At 43.3% G+C, this 18,300-nt stretch overlaps 3 protein-coding genes and 1 long non-coding RNA gene across 4 annotated transcripts in view; 2 read left to right on the top strand and 2 right to left on the bottom strand.

The window, feature by feature from the left end:
• Positions 1-18,300, top strand: part of LOC146427387 (zinc finger protein 687-like) — a 99,273-nt gene that overhangs the window by 3,442 nt on the left and 77,531 nt on the right. The window lies entirely within an intron of this gene.
• Positions 1-18,300, top strand: part of LOC146427388 (26S proteasome non-ATPase regulatory subunit 4) — a 93,609-nt gene that overhangs the window by 28,925 nt on the left and 46,384 nt on the right. The window lies entirely within an intron of this gene.
• LOC146427391 (uncharacterized) lies at positions 845-3,771 on the bottom strand. The gene is made up of 3 exons (XR_014856552.1): positions 3,523-3,771; positions 1,179-3,214; positions 845-893 (listed from the first exon to the last, which is right to left on the bottom strand). It is a non-coding gene; the product is annotated as an uncharacterized LOC146427391 (long non-coding RNA).
• Positions 3,817-18,300, bottom strand: part of LOC146427390 (zinc finger protein 687-like) — a 31,179-nt gene continuing 16,695 nt past the window's right edge. The window contains exons 5-9 of the mRNA XM_085082666.1: positions 17,288-17,450; positions 14,001-14,297; positions 9,268-9,380; positions 6,144-6,285; positions 3,817-4,302 (exon numbers count right to left, since the gene is read on the bottom strand). Coding sequence (XP_084938792.1) covers positions 3,829-4,302; positions 6,144-6,285; positions 9,268-9,380; positions 14,001-14,297; positions 17,288-17,450 — 1,189 coding nt within the window. The 3' untranslated portion in view covers positions 3,817-3,828. The remainder of the gene's footprint in view (positions 4,303-6,143; positions 6,286-9,267; positions 9,381-14,000; positions 14,298-17,287; positions 17,451-18,300) is intronic.

Here is an 18,300-nt window from a genome sequence, read left to right as displayed (position 1 = left end):
AAAACGGGAAAAAAACCCCAAAATATGGGAAAAAAACACCAACAAAAAATGGGGGGAAAAAAACCCAAAAAATGGGAAAAAAAAGGGGAAAAAAACCCCCCAAAAATGGGAAAAAACCCCGAAAGAATGGAAAAAAATCCCCAAAAAATGGAAAAAAAACCCCCAAAAATCAGAAAAAAAAATTTAAAATATGGGAAAAAACCCTCAAAAATTGGGAAAAAAACCCCCCAAAAATGGGAAAAAAATGGGAAAAAACACCCCAAAAACCAGGAAAAAAACCCCAAATAAATGGGGAAAAAAAAAACCCAAAAAACTGGGAAAAAAACCCAAAAAAAACAGGGAAAAAACCCTAAAAAACCGGGAAAAAACCCCACAAAATGGGGAAAAAAACCCCAAAAATGGGAAAAAAACCCCAAAAAACGTGAAAGAAACCCCAAAAACCAGGAAACCCCAAAAGAAACCTCTGGCAAACCAAACAGAATCCCAAAAATCAGCACAGCACTTGTTGGATTTTGTGATTTTTTTTTTTTTAGTGTATCTTACAGCTTTACAGGGAAAGGGGAAGGTTGGTTATTCACAGGGAATGAATTTTGGGAATTCCGGGAATTTCGGGAATTCTGGCGCCGGAAAGGAGGAGTTTGGGGGGATTTGGGGTTTTTTTGGGAATCTTTGATCCCGAAAGGGAAAGGAGGAGCTGGAGAAGAGATGGAAAAGGTTGGAAAAGGCCTGGAAAAGTCTGGAAAAAATCTGGGAAAATCTGGGAATGGGACTTGGGAAAGTATGGAAAAGGTTTGGGAGAAAAGTCTGGGAATTGGCATGGAAAAATCTGGGAAAAAGTCTGGGAAAAGGTCTGGAAAATGTCCTGGAAAATGTCTGGAAAAATCTGGAAAAGTCTGGAAAATGGCCTGGAAAATAGTCTGGAAAAGGGTTTGGAAAAATCTGGGGGAAAGTCAGGGAAAAGGTCTGGGAAATTCTAGAAAACAGTCTGGGAAAGGACCTGGAAAAAATCTGGGAAAGGGTCTGGAAAAGTCTGGAAAAATCTGGAAATGGGACTTGGAAAGGAGCTGGGAAAGTCTGGAAAACATCTGGGAAAAAAGTCTGGAAAAGGGTTTGGAAAAGTCTGGGGAAAAGTCTGGGAAAAAGTCTGGAAAATTCTAGAAAACAGTCAGGGAAAGGACCTGGAAAAGTCTGGAAATGGGAGTGGGAAAGGACCTGGGAAGTATGGAAAAGGTCTGGGAAAAAGCATGGAAAAAGGTTTGGAAAAATCTGGGAAAAAATCTGGGAAAAGGTCTGGAAAAAGCAGGGAAAAGGGTTTGGAAAAGGTCTGGAAAAATCTGGAAAAAGGTCTGGAAAAGTCTAGGAAAATGTCTGGGAAAAGGACCTGGAAAAGTCTGGAAATTGGCGTGGAAAAGTTCTGGGAAAGGATCTGGAAAATTTTGGGAAAGGCTCTGGGAAAATCTGGGAAAAGAGCATGGAAAAATCTGGGAAAGGTCTGGAAAAATCTGGAAAAAGTCTGGAAAATCCCCAAATCTCAGTTCATGATTTGGGAGAATTTTTTTCCTCTTTTCCTTCAGGAAATCCTGGTTGGGATTTGGGAATTCTGATCCTGATAGGAAATTTGGGAATTTCAATCCTGATGGGAAATTTGGGAATTTCAATCCTGATAAGAAATTTGGGAATTCTTTTCCCAAATTCCTGATTTTTTTTTTTTTGGGTCATGATTCCTTTGCCAAAGGAAAAATCTCCTTTTTTCCTCCTTTTTTCCAATTTTTTTCCCCCTTTTTTCCCACTTTTTTCTCCTATTTTTCCACCATTTTTCCAGCTTTTTTTCCACTTTTTTCTCCTATTTTTCCACCCTTTTCCCTCCTTTTTTTCTCCTATTTTTCCACCTATTTTTCCACTTTTTTCCCTCCTAATTTCCACCTTTTTCCCACTTTTTTCCCTCTTCCCGATCCCTCGGGAATATCTGACTGAATTCCAACCTGGAATTCTCCTTTTCCCACAAAACTCAAACTGTTTTCCCAAAAGGGGAAAGAAAACCAGGAAAAAGAAGAAAAAATCCAAAATAAAAAGTGGATTTTGATGGAAAAACATTCCCAGCTCTGGGAATTCCTGGGAATTTTGGGGTCAGGGAGAAGGGAGAGGAATCCCAAATCCCAAAAAAATCCCCAAATCCCAAAAAAAAATCCCAAATCCCAAAAAAATCCCCAAATCCCCAAAAAAATCCCAATTCCTGGGGATTTCCCAGTGGGATTTGGGATCATTCCAGCCTGGATCCCAATTCCTGGGGAAATTTGGGAATTTCAGGTCAATCCCAGTGGGATTTGGGATCCCAATTCCTGGGGAAATTTGGGAATTTCAGGTCAATCCCAGTGGGATTTGGGATCCCAAATTCCCAGGGAAATTTGGGATAATTCCAGTGGGATTTGGGATCCCAAATTCCCAACTCCAACCCCTCCAGGGGAAATCTCGGGAATTTCGCCATTCCTGGACTAATTCCAGGAATAATTCCCAGGATGATTCCCAAAATTCCCGGATTTTCCTTAGCCAGACCCTGATCAATTCCCAGAATAATTCCCAGAATTCCTCACTTCTCCTCACCATTTTCCTAGTCCAGTTCAAAACCATTCCCAGGATAAAATTCCCAGAAAAATTCCTGGAATTCCTTAGTCCTCCTCATCACTTTTCCAGGCTTGGATCAAAACCATTCCCAGGATCATTCCCGGAATAATTCCCAGAAAAATTCCTGGAATAATTCCCAGAATCCCTCACTCCTCTTCACCATTCCCAGGATAAAATTCCTGGACTAATTCCCAGGAATAATTCCTGGAATTCCTCACTTTTCCTTGGTTCTCTGCCAGGCCCAGCTCAAGGCCATTCCCAGGCTAATTCCCAGATAAAATTCCCGGAATAATTCCCAAAATCCCTCAGTCCTCCTCCTCGCTTTTCCAGGCTCAAATTCCCAGGATAATTCCCAGAAAAAATCCTGGATTAACTCTCAGAATTCCTCAGTCCTCATCACTTTTCCAGGCTTAAATTCCCAGGATCATTCCTAGAATAATTCCCAGGATAAAATCCCAGAATAATTCCCGGAATTCCACAGTCCTCCTCACATTTCCAGGTCTGAATTCCTGGAAAAATTCCCGAAATAATTCCCAGAACTCCACAGTTCTCCTCAGATCTCTGCCAGGCTTGGATCAAAACCATTCCCAGGCTAATTCCCGGATAAAATTCCCGGAATAATTCCCAAAATCCCTCAGTCCTCCTCCTCACTTTTCCAGGCTCAAATTCCCAGGACAATTCCCAGAAAAATTCCCGGAATTCCTCAATTCTCTTCACCATTTTCCAGCCTCAAATTCCCGGATAAAATTCCTGGAATAATTCCCAGAATCCCTCAGTTCTCAGATCTCTGCCAGGCTTGGATCAAAACCATTCCCAAGCTAATTCCTGGAATAATTCCCAGAAAAATTCCCGGAATTCCTCAGTCCTCCTCACCACATTTCCAGGATAAAATTCCTGGACTAATTCCCAGAAATAATTCCCGGAATTCCTCACTCCTCCTCACCATTTTCCAGCCTCAAATTCCTGGATAAAATTCTTGGGATAATTCCCAGAATCCCTCAATTCTCCTCACTGCTTTTCCAGGCTCAAATTCCCAGGACAATTCCCAGAAAAATTCCCGGAATTCCTCACTCCTCCTCACATTTCCAGGCCTAAATTCCCAGGTAAAACTCCCGGAACAACTCCCCCAATCCCTCAGTTCTCCTCCTCACCACTCTCCACTCCCGAATTCCCTGCCTAATTCCCAAAAAAAACCCCCAAAACTCCCTAATTCTCCTCGTTGCCCTGCCTGGCTCGGATGAACGCCATCCCGTGCGTCCGGAAATGCGTCTTCAGGTTGAGCTGCGAGTCGAAGCTTTTCCCGCAAACCTTGCAGCTCAGCTTCCCTCCCGATCCCGAATTTTCCCCGGGAATTCCGGGAATTTCGGGAAGATCGCCGGCGGGAATTTCGGGATCTGTCGTCGTTCCCCGTTTTTTCTTGTGGGAGATGAAGCGATGGCGGTTGAGGGAGATCTGGGAGGTGAAGCACAAGCCGCACTCGCGGCACTGTTGGGAATTCTGGTCGCCGCGGTGCTGCGGGATGTGATCCTGGAATTCCGCGCGGCTTCCCGCCAGGAAGCCGCACTTCCGGCAGCGGAAAGGGGGTTTGGAGGGTTTGGGGGTTTTGGAGGGAGGGGTGGTGCTGTCGGGTTCCTCGCTGCAGGAGTCGTCCGAGGAGAGCTTGCGCTTGCGGCCGGGAACCTGAGGAGAGGGGAGACGGGGAATTGTGGCGGAATTGCCGCGGAATTCCCGCGAAACTCACAGGAAATTTACAGGAAATTTACGGGAAATTCGCAGGAAACTTGCAGGAAATTTACAGGGAATTCATAGTAAATTCGCGGGAAATTCACAGGGAATTTGCAGGAAATTTACAGGAAATTCATGGGAAATTCACGGGAAACTAATAGGAAATTTACAGGAAATTCATGGGAAATTCACGGGAAATTCACAGGGAATTTGCAGGAAATTTACAGGGAATTCATAGGAAATTCACAGGAAATTCATAGGAAATTTGCAGGGCATTCATAGGAAATTTGCAGGAAATTTACAGGGAATTCATAGGAAATTCACGGGAAATTCATAGGAAATTCACAACAAATTAATAGGAAATTCACAGGAAATTTGCAGGAAATTCACAGGAAATTTGCAGGAAATTCACAGGAAATTTGCAAGAAATTTCCAGGAAATTCATAGTAAATTCGCAGGAAATTCACAGGAAATTTACAGGAAATTCACAGGAAATTCACAGGAAATTCGCAGGAAATTTATAGGAAATTTGCAGGAAATTCACAAGAAATTCGCAGAAAATTTACAGGAAATTCGCAGAAAATTTACAGGAAATTCACAGGAAATTCACAGGAAATTCGCAGGAAATTTACAGGAAATTTGCAGGAAATTCACAAGAAATTCGCAGAAAATTCATAGAAAATTTACAGGAAATTCATAGAAAATTCATAGGAAATTCACAGGAAGTTCACAGCAAATTCCTATGACATTGTCAGGGAATTCCCAGGAAATTCCAATGATCTGTTCCTGGGAATGTGGGGAATGGGAATTCCCTGAAATTCTGGTGGAATTCCTGTGAAATTCCCGCGAAACTCGAGCGAAATTCACAGGAAGTTCATAGAAAATTTACAGGGAATTCATAGGAAATTCGCAGGAAATCCCAAAAAAATCCCCCAAAACCCCCAAAAAACCCCCTAAAATTCTCATAAAATCCTCCAAAAAAAATTCCCCAAATTTCCACGAAATTCCCCAAATCCCCATAAAATCCCCAAATTTCCCCTAATTTTTCCCCCAAATCCCTACAAAATCCCAAATTTTCCCTTAAATTCCCAATTTTCCCCCAAATTTCCCCAATTTTCCCCCCAAATCCCCATAAAATCCCAAAAATCTCCCCAAATTTTCCCCCAAATTCCCTCCAAATCTCCATAAAATCCCCAAAACGTCCCCAAATTTCCCCAATTTTCACCATAAAATCCCCAGAAAACCCCAATTTTCCCCAAATTTTCCTCCAAATCCCACAAATTCCCCACAAAATCCCAATTTCCCCCAAATTTCCCCCAAATTTCCCCCAAAATCCCCATAAAATCTCCACATGATCCCAAATTTTCCCCAATTTTCCACGAAATTTCCCCAAAATCTCCATAAAATCCTCCTAAAATCCCAAATTTTCCCCCAAATTTTCCCAAATTTCCTCCAAATTTCTCCCAAATTTTCCCCCAAAATCTCCATAAAATCCCCAATTTTCCCCAAAATCCCCGTAAAATTCCCATAAAATCCCAAATTTCCCCCAAATTTTCCCCAAAATCCCTTTAAAATCCCATAAAATCCGCAAATTTCCCCCAAAATTTCCCCAAAATTCCCCAATTTCCACCATAAATTCCCCATAAAATCCCATCCCCATAAATCCCCATAAAATCCCCAAAAATCCCCACAAAATCCCCATAAAACCCCCAAAAATCCCCAAAAAATCCCACAAAAATCCTATAAAATCCCAAAAAAATCCCACAAAACCCCAAAAACTTCCCAAAACTCCCCACCTGGGCAGCTCCAGCCCCGACCCTGGCGATGAGCACCTCCTGGCTCCTCATGGGGTCAGTGACTTTGATCCCGTGCCGCACCTGGATGTGCTTCTCCAGGATCAGGCGGCTGCTGAAGGTTCTCTTCCCCTCCGTGCAATACCTGGGAAAAGTGGGAAAAATGGGAAAAATGGGAATGGTGAGGCTGGAATGCTCAGATCCTGAAATTTGATTTGTTTTGGGGATTAAAATCCGATTTTTTGGGAATTAAATCCTGATTTTTTGGGAGTTCTACCCTGATTTCTTTGGGAATTAAATTCTGATTTTTTGGGAATTAAACCGTAATTCCTTTGGGAATTAAACCCTAATTCCTTTGGGAATTAAATCTTGATCTTTTGAGAATTAAACTCTGATTTTTTGGGAATTAAACTCTGATTTTTTGGGAATTAAACTCTGATTTTTTGGGAATTAAATCTTGATTTTTGGGGGATTAAACTCTGATTTTTTGGGAATTAAGATCTGATTCCTTTGGGAATTAAGCTCTGCTTCCTTTGGGAATTAAGATCTGAATTCCTGGGAATTCTGACGCTGGAATTGTCAGATTCCCAAAATCTGATTTTTTGGGAATTAAATCCTGATTTTTTGGGAGTTCTAGCCTGATTTCTTTGGGAATTAAATTCTGATTTTTTGGGAAATAAACCGTTATTCCTTTGGGAATTAAACCCTAATTCCTTTGGGAATTAAGCTCTGATTTTTTTGGGAATTAATCCCTGATTCCTATGGGAATTAAACTCTGACTTTTTGGGAATTAAACTCTGATTTTTTGGGAATTAAACCTTGAATTTTTGGGAATTAAGCTCTGATTCTTTGGGAATTAAGCTCTGCTTCCTTTGGGAATTAAGATCTGAATTCCTGGGAATTCTGACGCTGGAATTGTCAGATTCCCAAAATCTGATTTTTTGGGAATTAAAACCTGATTTTTTGGGAATTAAACCCTGATTTTTTGGGAATTAAATTCTGATTTTTTTGGGAATTAAACCGTAATTCCTTTGGGAATTAAACCCTAATTTCTTTGGGAATTAAATCTTGATCTTTTGGGAATTAATCCCTGATTCCTATGGGAATTAAACCCTGATTTTTTGAGAATTCTACCCTGATTTCTTTGGGAATTAAATCTTGATTTTTTGGGAATTAATCCCTGATTACTTTTGGGAATTAATCCCTGATTTTTGGGGAATTAAGCTCTGATTTTTTGGGAATTAAATCCTGATTTTTTGGGAATTAAACCCTAATTCCTTTGGGAATTAAGCTCTGATTTTTGGGAATTAAACCCTAATTTTTTGGGAATTAAAACTTAATTCTTTGGGAATTAAACTCTGATTTTTTGGGAATTAAACTCTGATTTTTTGGGAATTAAACCCTGATTTTTTGGGAATTCTACCCTGATTTCTTTGGGAATTAAATTCTGATTTTTTGGGAATTAAACCCTAATTCCTTTGGGAATTAAATCTGATCTTTTGGGAATTAAACTCTGATTTTTTGGGAATTAAACTCTAATTTTTTGGGAATCAAACCCTGATTTTTTGAGAATTAAGATCTGATTTTTTGGGAATTAAATCTTGATTTTTTGGAAATTAAACTCTGATTTTTTGGGAATTAAACTCTAATTTTTTGGGAATTAAACCCTAATTTTTTGGGAATTAAAACCTATCCCATTGAATTAAATCTGATTCTTTGGGAATTAAGCTCTGATTTTTGGGAATTAAACTCTGATTTTTTGGGAATTAAACCTTGAATTCCCCACGGAGTTAAACCCTAACTGTGAATTGAGCCCCGATTTTTTGGGAATTAAACCGTAATTCCTTTGGGAATTAAACCCTAAATTTTTGGGAATTAAGGCCTGAATTCCTCTGGGAATTAAACTCTAATTTTTTGGGAATTAAGCTCTGCTTCCTTTGGGAATTAAGATCTGAATTCCTGGGAATTCTGACGCTGGAATTGTCAGATTCCCAAAATCTGATTTTTTGGGAATTAAGCTCTGATTTTTTGGGAATTAAATCCTGATTTTTTGGGAGTTCTACCCCGATTTCTTTGGGAATTAAATCTTGATTTTTTGGGAATTAAGATCTGATTCGTTTGGGAAAAGCCAGGGAATTAAACCTTGATTTTTTGGGAATTAAACCACGATTTTTTTGGGAAAAACCGTAATTCCTGGGAATTAAGCCTGAATTCTGGGAATATCCCGATTTTAACCAAACCCAAATCCCGGGAATTAAATCCCAGGAATTAATGCCTAATTCCACCCCAAATACCCTAAAATTTTGGGAATTAACCCCCAAATCCCGGGAATTCCCACCAAAATCCCCGAAATTTCAGGTGTTCCCCCCCAAAATTCCAGGAATTCCCCCCAAATCCCAGGAGTTCCCACCCGAATTCCCAGGATTTCCCCCCCAAATCCCAGGAATTCCCCCCAAATCCTGGGAATTCCCACCCAAAATCCCAGGAATTTCAGGTTTTCCCACCCCAAATCCCGGGAATTCCTGCTTTTCCCACCCCAAATCCCAGGAATTCCCCCCAAATGCCAGGAATTCCCACCCCAAATCCTGGGAATTCCCCCCAAATCCCGGGAATTCCTGCTTTTCCCACCCCAAATCCCAGGAATTCCCACCCCAAATCCCAGGAATTCCCACCCCAAATCCTGGAATTCCAAACTAGGAATTCCCCCTTTTCCCACCCAAAATCCCAGGAATTCCTTGTTTTCCCACCCCAAATTCCGGGAATTTCAGGTTTTCCCACCCCAAATCCTGGGAATTCCTGCTTTTCCCACCCAAATTCCTGGGAATTCCACCCAAAATCCCGGGAATTTCATGTTTTCCCACCCCAAATCCCAGGAATTCCCCCCAAATCCTGGGAATTCCTACCCCAAATCCCGGGAATTCCTACCCAAAATCCCAGGAATTCCCACCCAAAATCCCAGGAATTCCCCCCAAATCCCAGGAGTTCCCACCCCAAGTCCTGGGAATTCCCCCCAAATCCCGGGAATTCCTGCTTTTCCCACCCAAATTCCTGGGAATTCCACCCCAAAATCCCAGGAATTCCCCCCAAAATCCCGGGAATTCCCCCCAAATCCCGGGAACATTCCCACCTGCAGGGATAGACGCGTTTGATGCCCTCGTGGTTCACTCGCACGTGTCGCCGCAGACTCGGCGCCGAGCAGAAGGAACGTTCGCAGAGGTGGCACGGGAACTTCTTCACTGACTGCGGGGAAAAAAATATGGGAAAATATGGGGGATTGATGTGGGAAAAATGGGGGAAAAGTATGGGATTGATCCAGGAAAAATGGGGGAAATATATGGGATTGATCCCGGAAAATGGGGAAAAATATGGGAAAAATATGGGATGGAGGCAGGAAAAACGGGGGAAAACCTGGGAAAAATGAGGGAAAAACCTGGGAAAAATGGGGAATAATCTGGGAAAAATGGGGGAAAAATCTGGGAAAAGTTTGGGATGGAAGCAGGAAAAATGGGGGATTGATCCAGGAAAAATGGGAGAAAAGTATGGGATTGATCCCGGAAAAATGGGGGAAATATATAGGATTGATTCAGGAAAAATGGGGGAAAAACTTGGGAAAAATGGGGGGAAAAATACAGGAAAAATGAGGGGAAAATGGGGGATGGAGGTGGGAAAAAGGAGGGATTGATCCAGGAAAAATGGGGGAAAAGTATGGGATTGATCTGGGAAAAATGGGGGAAAAATCTGGGAAAAATATGGGATGGAGGCAGGAAAAACGGGGGGAAAACCTGGGAAAAATGAGGGAAAAACCTGGGAAAAATGTGGGATTGATCTGGGAAAAATGGGGGAAAAATCTGGGAAAAGTTTGGGATGGAGGCAGGAAAAATGGGGGATTGATCCCGGAAAAATTATGGGATTGATCCAGAAAAAAGCTGGGATGGATACGGGAAAAATACGAGAAAAACCCGGGAAAAATGGGGGATGGAGCTGGGAAAAATGCGGGAAAAACCCAGGAAAAATGAAGGAAAAATACAGGATGGAGGTGGGAAAAATATGGGATTGATGCAGGAAAAATGGGGGAAAAATATGGGATTGATTCGGGAGAAATGGGGGAAAAACTTGGGAAAAATGGGGGGAAAAATACAGGAAAAATGAGGGGAAAATGGGGGATGGAGGTGGGAAAGGAGGGATTGATCCAGGAAAAATGGGGGAAATATATGGGATTGATCTGGGAAAAATGGGGGAAAAACCTGGGAAAAATGGGGGAAAAATGGGGGAAAACCTGGGAAAAACGGGGGATGGAGGTGGGAAAAATGGGAGAAAAATCTGGGAAAAATGTGGGAAAAACCCAGGAAAAATATGGGAAAAACCTGGAAAAAATATGGGATGGAGGCAGGAAAAATGGGGGATTGATCCAGGAAAAATGGGAGAAAAACCTGGGAAAAATGGGGGAGAAACCTGGGAAAAATATGGGATGGATCCAGGAAAAACCCAGGAAAAATGTGGGATGGAGGTGGGAAAAATGGGGGATTGATCCAGGAAAAATGTGGGATGGGTCCAGGAAAAAGGAGGGGAAAATACCAGGAGGGATCCAGGAAATATATGGGATGGATGTGGGAAAAAGGTGGGAAAAATACCAGGATGGATCTGGGAAAAATCCAGAAAAAACCCGGGAAAAACATGGGATGGATCTGGAAAAAGTACTAGGATGGATCCGGGAAAAAGGAGGGAAAAAGAGGGATTGATCCCAGAAAAATCCGGGATGAATCCCAGGAAAATGAGGGAAAAATACCAGGATGGATCCGGAAAAAAGGCAAGATTGATCTGGGAAAAATGCAGGAAAAATAGAGGATTGATCAGGGAAAAATTCTGGGATTCATTCTGGAAAGATCTGGGAAAAATGAGGGATTGATGCAGGAAAAATCCGGGATTGATCCAGAGGGATCCCAAAGCGGAATTCCCATTCTGGATGAGGAGGGAATTTGCTTTTCCCTCCAATTTCCACTCCTGCAGCCCAAAATATCCCAAAAATCTCAATCCTGATGGATTTTCTCCAATCCTTGATGTCCAATCCACTAAAATTCCCACAGAATTCCCAAAAAATTCCCAAAATTCCCAGAATCTCCACCTTGCCGTGCTCCCTCTTCATGTGCCCCACGTACTAAAATTCCCACAAAAGTCCCAAAAATTCCCTCAAAATTCCCCCAAAATCTCCCAAAAAAATCCCAAAAATCCCAAAAAATCCCCAAAAAATCCCCAAAATTCCCCACCTTGCCGTGCTCCCTCTTCATGTGCCCCACGTACTAAAATTCCCCCAAAATTCCCCCAAAATCTCCCAAAATTCCTGCAAAATTCCCAAAAATTCCCAAAAAATTTCCCCAAAAATCCCCAAAAAATTCCCAAAATTCCCCACCCACCTTGCCGTGCTCCCTCTTCATGTGCTCCACCTACTAAAATTCCCCCAAAATTCCCCCAGAATCCCCCCAAAATTCCCCCCAAATTTCTGAAAATTCCCAAAAAATCCCCAAAAAATCCCCAAAAATCTCCAAAAAATCCCCAAAAAATCCCCACTGACCTTGCTGTGCTCCCTCTTCACGTGCCCCACGTACTAAAATTCCCACAAAATTCCCAAAAATTCCCCCAAAATTCCTGCAGAATCCCCAAAAAATCCCCAAAAAAATCCCCAAAAATCTCCAAAAAATCCCAAAAAAAATCCCCAAAATTCCCCCAAATTCCCCACCTTGCCGTGCTCCCTCTTCATGTGCTCCACCTACTAAAATTCCCCCTAAGTTCCCCCAAAACTCCCCCAGAATCCCCCAAAATCTCCCCAAAAATCCCCAAAAATTCCCAAAAATCCCCAAAATCCCCACCTTGCCGTGCTCCCTCTTCATGTGCGCCACGAACTAAAATTCCCCCAAAATTCCCCCCAAATTTCTGAAAATTCCAAAAAAATCCCCAAAAAATTCCCCCAAAATCCCCCAAAATCCCAAAAAATCCCCAAAACTTCCCCACCTTGCCGTGCTCCCTCTTCATGTGCGCCACAAACCAAAAATTCCCCCAAAATTCCCCCAAATTTCTGAAAATTCCCAAAAATCCCCAAAATTCTGCAAAATCCCCAAAACCCTCAAAATCCCCCAAAATCCCCAATCCCCAAAATCCCCAAAATTCCCAAAATCCCCAAAAATCCCCAAAATTCCCCACCTTGCCGTGCTCCCTCTTCATGTGCGCCACGTACTAAAATTCCCACAAAATTCCCAAAAATTCCCCCAAAATTCCCACAAAATCCCCAAAAAAATCCCAAAAAATCCCCAAAAAAATCCCCAAAAAATCCCCAAAATTCCCCACCTTGCCGTGCTCCCTCTTCATGTGCGCCACAAACTAAAATTCCCCCAAAATTCCTCCAAAATTCCCCCCAAATTTCTGAAAATTCCCAAAAAATCCCCAAAAAATTCCCAAAAATCTCCAAAAAATCCCCAAAAATCCCCGGAATCCCCACCTTGCCGTGCTCCCTCTTCATGTGCTCCACCTACTAAAACTCCCCCAAATCCCCCCAAATTTCAAAACCAAAATCCCCAAATTCCCCCAAAATCCCCAAATTTCCCCAAAATCCATAAAATCCACAAATTCCCCCAAATTTCCCCAAAATCCCAAAATTCCCCCAAAATCCCAAAATTCCCCAAAAATTCCCAAAAATCCCTGGGAATCCCCATCTTCATGTGCTCCCTCTTCACGTGCCCCACGTACTAAAATTCCCACAAAATTCCCAAAAATTCCCCCAAAATCCCCCAAAAATTCCCAAAAAATCCCCAAATTCCCCACCCACCTTGCCGTGCTCCCTCTTCATGTGCCCCACATACTAAAATTCCCCCAAAATTCCCAAAGAATTCCCACAAAATCCCCAAAAAATCCCCAAAAAATCCCCAAAAATCCCCAAAAAATCCCCAAAAAATCCCCACCTTGCCGTGCTCCCTCTTCATGTGCACCACGTACCAAAATTCCCTCAGAATTCCAAAAAATTCCCCCAAAATTCTGACGGAATTCCCCCAAAATCTCCCCAAAATTCCCAAAAATCCCCAAAAAATCCCCAAAAATCTCCAAAAAATCCCCAAAAAATCCCCACCTTGCCGTGCTCCCTCTTCATGTGCGCCACGTACTACAATTCCCACAAAATTCCCAAAAATTCCCCCAAAATCCCCCTAAAAAATCCCCAAATTCCCCACTTACCTTGCCATGCTCCCTCTTCATGTGCCCCACGTACTAAAATTCCCCCAAAATTCCCAAAAATTCCCCAAAAAAACCCCCAGAATCCCCAAAACTCCCCAGAATTTCCAAAAACTTAAAATCCCCAAATCCCCACCTTGCCGTGCTCCCCTCTTCATGTGCGCCACGTACTAAAATTCCCACAAAATCCCCAGAATTCCCCCAAAATTTCTGTACCTCCAAAATCCCCAAAATCCCCAAAATCCCAAAACTTCCAAAATCCCAAAATCCCCAAAATCCCAAATCCTCAAAAATCCCCAAAATTCCCACCTTGCCGTGCTCCCTCTTCATGTGCGCCACGTACTAAAATTCCCCCAAAATTCCCCCAAAATCTCCCCAAAAATCCCCAAAAATTCCCAAAATCCCCCAAAAATCCCCAAAAATCCCCAAAAAATCCCCAAAAATCCCCAAAAATCCCCAAAATTCCCCACCTTGCCGTGCTCCCTCTTCATGTGCGCCACGTACCAAAATCCCCTCAGAATTCCAAAAAATTCCCCCAAAATTCTGACGGAATTCCCCCAAAAAATCCCCAAAAATCCCAAAAAAATCCCAAAAAATCCCCAAAAAATCCCCAAAAATCCCCAAAAAATCCCCAAAATTCCCCACCTTGCCGTGCTCCCTCTTCATGTGCGCCACGTACTCGTCCCTCTCGGGGAACCACGAGTGGCACACGCCGCAGGTCCAGCCGCTGCCCTTGCCTTTGCTCCCGGATTTGCGCGCGAATCGCCGCTTGGACTTGCGCAGCTCCGGGGAGCTGGGAGGCTCCTCGTCCTCCGAGGAGGAGGAGGAATCCTCCGAGAGTTTGGGGACAGGAGGGTCCAGAGGTTCTGGTTTTGGGGTGAGGAGGGTTTGGGGGGTTTGCTTGGAGGAGTCGTCCTTGGAGTGCGGCGGGTGGTGAGTGTTCTGTGGGGGAAAAAACGGGAAATTTGGGGTTAGATTCGGGGTTTGGGATAAGATTTTGGGAAATTTGGGATTTGAGAAGGGGAAATTTGGGATTTGGGATTGGGTTTTGGGGTTGGGAATTTTTCCTCAGGAGGGAATTCGGGATTTGGGGTTGGATTGCTGCGGTTCGTGGGTGTTCTGTAGGCTAAATTTGGGAAATTTGAGATTAGATTTTGGGAATTTTAGGATTTGGGATTGGGTTTTGGGGTTGGTGGGTGTTCTGCAGGGAAATTTGGCAATTGGGATTGGATTTGGAAATTTTTCCCAAGGAGGGAATTCAGGATTTGGGATTGGGGTATGGATTGGGAAGAGGGAATTTGGGATTGGATTTCTGGGGTTGGTGGGTGTTCTGTAGTGGAAATTTGGGATTTAGGATTGGGGAATTTGGGATTTTGGACTGGGGTCGGGAGTTGAGAATTTTCCCCGAGGAGGGAAATTGGGATTTGGGATTGGATTTCTGGGGTTGGTGAGTGTTCTGTGGGGAAATTTGGGATTGGGGGAATTTTGGGATTTGGGGTCGGGTTTTGGGGTGAGGAGGGTTGGGGGGTTTGCTTGGAGGAGTCATCCTTGGGGTGCTGCAGGTGGTGAGTGTTCTGGGGAGAAAATTGGGATTTGGGATTAGATTTGGGGTTAGATTTGGGATTAGATTTAGGAATTTTTCCTGAGGAGGAAATTTGAGGTTTGGGAAGGGGAAATGTGGGATTTGGGATTGGATTTCTGGGGTTTGGGAGGGGAAATTCAGGATTTGGGATTGGGTTTTGGATTGGGGAGATTTGGGATTTGGGATTGGATTTCTGGGGTTGGTGGGTGTTCTGTGGGGGAAATTTGGGATTTGGGATTGGGGTTCGGGAGTTGGGAATTTGAGATTTGAGAAGGGGAAATTTGGTATTTGGGATTGGGTTTTGGGGTTGGGAATTTTTCCTCAGGAGGGAATTCGAAATTTGGGGTTGGATTGCTGCTGGTGGTGGGTGTTCTGTAGGCTAAATTTGGGAAATTTGAGATTAGATTTTGGGAATTTTAGGATTTGGGATTGGGTTTTGGGGTTGGTGGGTGTTCTGCGGGGAAATTTGGGATTTGGATTGGGGGAATTTGGGATTTGGGATTGGGTTTTGGGGTTGGTGGGTGTTCTGCGGGGGAATTTGGGAAATTTGGGATTTGGATTGGGGGAATTTTGGGATTTGGGTTCGGGTTTTGGGGTGAGGAGGGTTGGCGGGGTTTGCTTGGAGGAATCGTCCTTGGGGTACGGCGGGTGGTGAGTGTTCTGGGGGGAAAATTTGGGGTTTTGGGATAAGATTTTGGGATTTGGGGTTGGATTTTGGGATTTCGGATTGGGTTTCTAGGGTTTGGGATTGGAGAAATTCGGGATTTGGGATTCGAGTTGGCAATTCTTCCTGAGGAGGGAATTCGGGATTTGGGATTGGATTTAAGGATTTGGGATAGGATTTTGGGTTTGGGAAGGGGAAATTTGGAATTTGAAATTGGGTTTGGGAAAGGGGAATTTGGGATTGGGGTTTGGGAGTTGGGTTTGGGATTAGGGTTTGGATTTCTGGGATTTGGGATCGGGGTTTGGGGTTGCTGGGTGTCCTGCAGCAGAAATTCGGGATTTGGGATTGGATTTTTGGGATTTGGGATTGGATTTTTGGGGTTTGGGATTGGATTTCTGGGGTTGGTGGATGTCCTGCAGCAGAAATTCCGGGTTTGGGATTGGGGTTTGAAGTTGGGGATTAGGTTTGGGAAGGGGAAATTTGGGATTGGATTTTGGGGTTGCTGGGTGTCCTGCAGCAGAAATTCCAGGTTTGGGATTTGGGTTTGGAGTTGGGAATTTTCCCTGACGAGGGAATTTGGGCTCAGCAGGGAATTTGGGATGAAAGAAACATCAAATTCCACCCAGGCCAGTCCAAACCTCCCCATCCCATCCCATCCCATCCCATCCCATCCCATCCCATCCCATCCCATGCTTTGGGCTTCTCCTGGGGCAACAATTCCATTATTTTTGGCTAGAATTCCATCATTTTTGACCAGAATTCCATAATTTTTGACCAGAATATCACCATTTTTGACCAGAATTCCATTTTTGACCAGAATTCCATCATTCCCATCCAGAATTCCATCATTTTTGGCCAGAATTTCACCATTTTTGGCCGGAATTTTGCCATTCCCAACCAGAATTCCATTTTTGACCAGAATTTCATCATTTTTGACCAGAATTCCATCAATCCCATCTGGAATTTCATAATTTTTGACCAGAATTCCATCATTCCTGTCCAGAATTTCATCATTTTTGGCCAGAATTTCACCATTTTTGGCCAGAATTTTGTCATTCACACCCAGCATTCCATTTTTGACCAGAATTCCATCATTTTTGACCAGAATTCCATCATTCCCATCTGGAATTTCATCATTTTTGGCCAGAATTTTGCCATTTTTGGCCGGAATTTTGCCATTTTTGGCCAGAATTTTGCCATTCCCAACCAGAATTCCATTTTTGACCAAAATTTCATCATTTTCGGCCAGAATTCCATCATTCCCATCCAGAATTCCATCATTTTTGGCCGGAATTTTGCCATTTTTGGCCGGAATTTTGCCTTTTTTGGCCGGAATTTTGCCATTCCCAACCAGAATTCCATTTTTGACCACAATTTCATCATTTTGACCAGAATTTCATCATTTTTTTACCAGAATTCCATCATTCCCATCTGGAATTTCATCATTTTGATCAGAATTCCATCATTTTTGACCAGAATTCCATCATTTTTGGCCAAAACTTCGCCATTTTTGGCCAGAATTTTGTCATTCACACCCAGCATTCCATTTTTGACCAGAATTCCATCATTTTTGACCAGAATTCCATCATTTTCGGCCAGAATTTCATCATTTTCGGCCAAAACTTCGCCACTCCCAACCAGAATTCCCTCATTCCCGACCAAAATTCCATCAGGAATCTCCCAGACCTTGAGGTGCTCGAGCATGGTGCGTTTCTGGGCGAAGAGCAGCGGGCACTGCGGGCAGCGGAACACGGAGACGCGCTGCGGGAGGAGATGCTGCTCAAAGTGAGAGGAGAGCAGAGCCTTGTGCGTGAAAACTGTGTCACACATGGCACACTTGTAGATCATCCTGGGAAAGAGAAAATTTGGGAATTAATACTGAAAAATCCTGGGAATCTGCCTGGAAAAACCTGGGAAATCAGCCTGGGAAAAGGGAAATGCTGGTGCTGCTCCAAGTGGGAGGAGAGCAGAGCTCTGTGTGTGCAAACTGTGTCACATATGGTGCACTTGCAGATCATCCTAGGAAACAGGGAAAAATCCAGAATTATCCTGGGAATTAATCCTGAAAATCCTGGGAAATTCTGGGAATTATCATGGGAAATTCTGGGGATTATCCTGGGAAATCAGCCTGGGAAAAGGGAAATGCTGGTGCTGCTCAAAGTGGGAGGAGAGCAGAGCTTTGTGGGTGAAAACTGTGTCACACATGGCACACTTGTAGATCATCCTGGGGAGGAGAAAATTCCAGAATTATCCTGGGAAAATCCTGGAAAAAAACAGGGAAAAAATCCTGGGAAATCCAGGAATTACATTGGGAATCAGCCTGGGAAAAGGGAAATGCCAGGAGGAGAAATTGGTCAAAGTGGGAGCAGAGCAGAGCCTTGTGCGTGAAAACTGTCACACATGGCACACTTGTAGATCATCCTGGGGAGGAGAAAATTCCAGAATTATCCTGGGAATTAATCCTGAAAATCCTGGGAAATTCTGGGAATTATCATGGGAAATTCTGGGGATTATCCTGGGAAATCAGCCTGGGAAAAGGGAAATGCCAGGAGGAGATGTTGGTCAAAGTGAGAGGAGAGCAGAGCCTTGTGCGTGAAAACTGTCACACATGGCGCACTTGTAGATCATCCTGGAACAGAGAAAATTTGGGATTAAATCATGCTGGGAAAAGGGAAATGCTGGGATTTGGGGTCAGGGGA

Source organism: Lichenostomus cassidix, chromosome 25 (genome assembly GCF_008360975.1).
Source record: "Lichenostomus cassidix isolate B80296 chromosome 25, HeHo_3.0, whole genome shotgun sequence".
Taxonomy (NCBI): Eukaryota; Metazoa; Chordata; class Aves; order Passeriformes; family Meliphagidae; genus Lichenostomus; species Lichenostomus cassidix.
This window is presented reverse-complemented; position numbering and strand designations above follow the sequence as displayed.